General features: G+C 35.6%; 1 protein-coding gene across 1 annotated transcript; it reads left to right on the forward strand.

The window, feature by feature from the left end:
- The first annotated feature begins 2,143 nt into the window (after nucleotides 1-2,143).
- Nucleotides 2,144-2,997, forward strand: LOC137707903 (photosystem II repair protein PSB27-H1, chloroplastic-like). The gene has a single exon (XM_068446846.1). It carries the CDS (start codon nucleotides 2,223-2,225, stop codon nucleotides 2,748-2,750), a length of 528 nt encoding a protein of 175 aa, XP_068302947.1. The 5' UTR covers nucleotides 2,144-2,222; the 3' UTR covers nucleotides 2,751-2,997.
- Nucleotides 2,998-6,384: the final 3,387 nt, after the last annotated feature.

Raw genomic sequence — 6,384 nt, forward strand, 5'->3', positions numbered from 1 at the left:
ATTTTGATGTTTAAAGAACACAATCTGCCATTTTGTGCGCTATTTTAGGTTTAAATCCTTTCAGTAACTTATCAATTTAGTCTAGTAAAATTTCTCTTGCTTATAAATAAGATGTTTTAAGTTTACGAGTACAGTACCGATGTACGTGTCATGGCATAAAAAATGCTTATTCTTCCTCTAGCTCTTTCCATATTTTGAAAAATGTGGACAAACAGTTTTGGGTATGCTCCAACTTTTTATGCCTCCTTTAGCTTTTTGATATACTTGTTTATTTGAAAAATCCAAGCGCTAACCCAAATTGAAATTGAAACCTTATGTTCTTGTTCCTTGTTTCTCAGTCTATCAAAATTCAGAAGAACCAATGTATCCTTTCCACAAACTTTTAAAGTGGTGGCTTTACTTTACAACAAATTTTCTTAAAGTGTAGGCCCTTAATTATCTCAACTTTGTTATGTTAGTCCACATATAATTAATTTAATAATTACAAATGATTATTTGATCATGATTACTGATCATAACCATATGGGACGATCATGCAAGGTGTGATTATTCTCATCTAGTGTTCTAATCGGTAATTACCATTGTTCAATACATTCATAAGACTCATAACCTGGCCCTCGGATTCCTTTTCAATTTTATTTTGTATTTTAGCTTATTTTCCAGGAAAGGCTGCCCAATTATTTATTTGCAGTGATGCCCAAATGTATGTTATATGCAACAGCCTTGAAGTTCACTTTGTATATTCAGTAAAAACGGGTTTTCTTTTTTAAGAAATGATAGAATATTACTTACAAAGATACATTTATAATAAGCTGTTTTTTTTTCTTTTTCCCAACATTTATAATAAGCTGTTAACTCACCAACAATAAACTACAGTGGACAATAATTTACTATCGGACTCATTGTAAATTTGTCTTATTATCTGTATATGTGAGTCAAATCCGAAATATCTTCTATTAAGTGAAGACTAAGTGCCGCTGACTGATCATTATAAGTCAAAAAAGCTGAGGACAGTTTCATTTTTAAATGTACGGGTGCAAGGTAAAATGATGAAAAGAGAACACAAATGTTAACCTTGGCTTCTTTATGGAGTAAGAAGTTTGTACCACATTACCTTTTTGGATCCAAATTATACTGTAAAATAATATAAAGATAGCAGCCGAGTGGGGTTCATATGTGCAAAGCAGAGAACAAAATCGGAGCCAAAACCGAGGTTGAGCAAATATGGTCCTGGTAAACAAAGTTGAAAAGTAAAATTTGGCAAGCACTAAGAGTGAAGTGAAGAATTTGGGGAACAAAACAAGGGATGTAAAGCAAAGGCAATGAAGTTTTATGTGCAAAGATTATAATGCATGTGCTAAAAGCTTCTTTGGAGTCTGGGATTGAGGGATTTAGGGGATGATTTTGAGTTGAGTATGAACAAAGTTTGCAGAACACCAACCCAAACAAGACCATTCAGATTTGGAGCATTTGGTCTCAGTCCAAAATCTACAGCTCAATGTTTTTAAAGCCCGAATCATTTAGGCCCATGTTTTTATAGACTCAAAGGATTTAGGGAATTGTTTCCACACATTGGAGAAAATTCTCTGTATTTGAGATTTGATATTTCAAGTTGATCATGCATTATATAGAAAGTGAGTGAAGATGACCGTGCATGCTTGATTCAAATACCATCAGCATGACAATATAATCCTAGGTACATGTAAGTTTTTCTCCATTATATCATCTCCAAGAGTAGACTTCATTTTATCTATCATATTACAAGGCTTTTTTTTTTTTTTTTTTTTTGTCGAATTACAAGGTTTGTCTTTTGAAACATTGATATCTATTCCAAAGAGGCACAATATTTGGATAAACGATGAATCAATTCTAATTAGTTATCAAACTCATGATTCATACAAGTCGAACTTAAGACTTTCCGAAATATCATAAGACCCTATTGCTAGTTGCTTTCAAACTCCAATTTTAGTTTCACTTACACAACTTTCTACCCTCTAATTTTGTTGTTTTAGAACAGTCAAGGCCTTGCAACTTCAAGTAGCGTGAACCTAATTAACAACACACACCCCCCAGCAGATCTCTATCCAATGCCTCATTGGTTCACCTCTCATCCGAAATACCAAATAAATAAGATAAGGTGATAACTGATAAGCACACGTGGCACAAACCCAATTACTGGTTACTCCTACAAACACATTCTCTCTCTCCCTCCACCCCCAACCATGGCCTCACCAACACTCCTAACTCCCACCTCTAAACTCAAATCTCTTCCACCAATCAAGTCCACCAAATCCACCGCCACCGCCACCGCCACCCCCACAATCCCACAAGCTCGACGCCGCGAATTCTTATCGCTCGTGGCGGCAGCAGCTGCAGCAACTCTGTCCTCGCCAGCATGGCTCTTCCCGCTAACACCAGCTGCATTTGCCGCTTCGGACGAGGAGTACGTAAAAGAAACAGAGGAGGTGATAAACAAGGTCAAAACCACCATTAACATGGACAGGAACGACCCCAATGTGGCTTCTGCGGTGGCGGAGCTCAGAGAAACATCAAACTCATGGGTGGCCAAGTACAGGAGGGAGAAGACTCTGCTCAGTAGGGTTTCTTTTAGAGACATTTACTCCGCAATCAATGCGGTTTCAGGGCATTATGTCAGTTTTGGACCGACTGCTCCGCTTCCGGCAAAGAGAAAGGCGAGGATTTTGGAAGAGGTGGAAACTGCAGAGAAGGCATTGTTGAGGGGCAGATAAATTTATAAGGAGATTACTGGTAACTGATCAGTATTCAATGGAGAGATGAGAGAGTGAGAAAATTTTAATTTTCTTTTTCTTTTTGTATTATTACTAAAATTAGTATCTTGAACTGTTTTATTGTTTACATTTTGTTTGTTAATCTTGAGGTTACAGAGTGAGATTACTGGCAGGGTTTTTACTATCATCAAAACCCTCCATGATATATTAACATCTCTACAACATGCTTATTACTTTAACTAGAAATTGAATATGACGAAATTATTGTGCGGTATTGAACCATTGCTACGTGATATATTATATGTTAGAAGTTTATTTAACTTTCTTGGTAGCTAAAATTCATTACTACGTTTGTACCATATACCCATGGGGAAGGTTCAATGAAGAGGTTGCATATATTTTCGATCGTTCTGTTTTATGTTCCCACATTGTGTACTGCAATACAAAAATTTGGATAAAAGTTGGAATGTATTTTTGATCAAAGACGCATAGATCCATCATGTGATAACTGGTGTATATGATGATCCTTTTTTTTTCAGACCTTCGGTATGAGTTTTCAATTTTGAGTAGGCTTTTTGACTTTTCAAATTGTTAGGATACACACAATTTTAAATCATTTTTCAAAGAACTTATAGTTCAATTGGTTAAAAACATTTATTTCTAGGTCTCAAGTTTGATTCTCCTTTGTCTGGAAATTTCGTGTAAATTTCCAAAAGCTTGTCAGAACGAAATTACAAGAAAATTTTTAATTCCGAAACCCTTGGATTGCCATAGTTCTAATCCGAAAAATCCAGGCCCGATCCTATAAGGCCCAATAATAGGCCTTATTGCTAAATATATTTCGATCAAACAATCTTCACCACCTTCTGAACAAAAGCCCAAAATGCAATTTAATTGGGTATATATTTCCTTCTTGTTCGACAATCAAGTGACTGTAAGAACATGTCGTTTCTTTCCTTTGGTTCAACGAAAAAAAGAGTGAACAACATGCTTCATTATGTGCCAAGATCTTTGCTAAATTTTCCAAGGAGGCCAATGTGGAGCCTAAAATCATCCTAAAAATCCTAAAAACAACATGTGGATTTTTGCTCAAGAAAGACAAGATTACCCTCATTAAATGGGCAGACTTCTCAGATACTCAGCTTAGCACTTGTGTTAGCTCATCACCCGTGAAGGTCCAAGCAGCTGAATAAGACTGCCCACACAGCTCACATGCCCTTGGCAAGGAAGAGCCAAAACATTAAAGATAAGCATTAATTATCGAAATCCTATATTTAATACATTCTCAATTGAAGATTGACTTCATTCAAGTAAGTAATTCCTATTTAAATCAATTAGAGATATTTACTCCATTATCTCAACATATTATTGCCTATTTAATATCTTGAGAATATTTTTCCATAAACCTTGGCCTATAGGAATACCTCCATCTCTACCAAATTTCGGTAAGCTTTTGTTATCCCTAAAAGCCCTCTTACACTTACTCTTTTCAGATAACTTAGGCATCGAAGATTCATCGTGGACACGTGAGGTTTAGGTATTTGATCAAAGGTGTTGATTATTTTGCAGGTGCATTTTCGTAAGATGGCGGAAATTTGCAAAAACAAAAAGCTAGAGGCAAATTTTGTTGGATGTGCAATTAAAACAACACAAAATGTTCTAAGATCACAGCTAAATGAATATGTCAATGTGCATGTATATAAAATTGACATTAACCTGTAATCGAAGACATGGTGCTAGGGTTTGAGAAGGATGTCTTCTCCACTCACCACCAAGAATGTTCACGCAAATGAATAGGGTTTTTTGCTTCAATATGGAAGCGGTGCAGTGAACGCAGAAACAAACCTAATATATATAGCTAGGGTTTCCTACTAATCCGCCTATGGGAGTAGTTAGGGTTTTCCATAACTCTAGGATGTCAATTAGATTTCTTGTCATGATAACTAATAGAAGTCTTCCTTAATTAGGTCTCCTCTTGTTGCATAGTATTAAGACTCCATATCATAATCATATCAAGATTACCTCACAATTTCACCGAAAGTGAATCTCTAAAAGAGGCTGCTTATCGTCCAAGTAACCAGTTAATATTCATTAAACTCACATAAGTCTTACAACTTTGGGTACATAAAAATAAAAAAAATAAAAAATAAAAAATATATTTTATTTTGCTTACCTTTTGCTTACCTTCTCGGTGGTCTCTCCTTGTTAACATTTTGCTTACCTTCTAGTCTTTGTACATAGGGTCTATCCTTGTTAACAATTTGCTTACCCTCAAATCGTACGGCCATGCAGAAGATGTAGTCTCAACTAATTAGCAGCATGGTTGGCAACCGTTAAACATTTCACAATTGACGGGGTCCAATTTTAATTCAATAGCTTATCCACAAGCTTTCGAAAACAATCCGAAAAATACATTATTCTGTGGGCATTTTTTCGCGAGAATTCCCATTCATCTTATGCAAGTGAATGAGTTTAGCCCTTGACTATCTGTAATGTGTATGAAACTATGAATCTTTAGAGTTGCGTGGCCTTTTTTTTTTTCCTAATAATTAGGTTGGAACTGTAGCTTCCTTTAACTTCACGTAACTAAAAGGAGCAGCATGATGATGTTTAGGAAGACCTAATTCTGGACCAGATCCATGTTGTACGTGAAGATAGAGAATTTAAATGAGATAACCTTCATTGACTTCTTCATATATAGACTTGTTTATAGTTTTTTGTGGAATCTTGACGCCGCCTGCATTTAGCTTCACACAGATTGCATATATATCTTAACGGTATCATTTGGCTACGCACGTTAGTAAAGATTCAAGATTACGGGCGCCAATTTTTTTTTTTTTTTTTTCTACACTCACTCATTTGACTATTAAAGTTGGCGTATCTGATATTTAATTTCTTATATGCAGTTCAGAGGTTAAGCATAAGAAGAAGAGAAAAATAGGCAATACTAGTCTACTGCTAGAAACCCTGCAAGTTTAAAATTGTGCTCGTTGCCACTTAATATTACGGTATAGTGATATTACTCTTTACTTGCAGGTGAGAGGTCTTAGGTTCGCTTATCACCAAATGCAAGTATGAACCATATTATTACTAGTCCATTGTGAGGGTTAGCCCAATTCCCCACTCATTTAGTGTAGATAATATCGTTTGTTAAAAAAAAAAAATGCTCATTGCCACTTAGACACTGTTGAACCATGTATAATATTCTGTAGGCACCAAATTAGCACGACATCACTTGGTGTTGCTTAACGCATATATAACCTCTTTTGATCTTTAGGTACTAAACATTTGGGCTTAGTTAATGAGCATAAGGGGCGAAATTAGACCATTTAAGGCTATTAGCCAGCTAGTAAATCAAGATTTGAAAAGAAGGGGTTGTTTGAAGGCATATACATGTTTCGGAGAAGTCAATGATAAACAAGTGAATTAATTAAGGCCATTTTAAGATAGACATATGAATTAATTAGAGGTGGTGGAGTCAATTAAGGCACAAATATGACCAATTCAATTTCATTTCCCATCTTCTTCCCCGTGAATACAGAAGACTTCAAAATCGCCTTCGATTGCGGGGACAAATTTGATATTTTTTTACTGGTATTGAAAAGGCATGCTTATAAAATATTATGCGGGCATC

This window comes from Pyrus communis, chromosome 11 (genome assembly GCF_963583255.1).
Source record: "Pyrus communis chromosome 11, drPyrComm1.1, whole genome shotgun sequence".
Classification (NCBI taxonomy): domain Eukaryota; kingdom Viridiplantae; phylum Streptophyta; class Magnoliopsida; order Rosales; family Rosaceae; genus Pyrus; species Pyrus communis.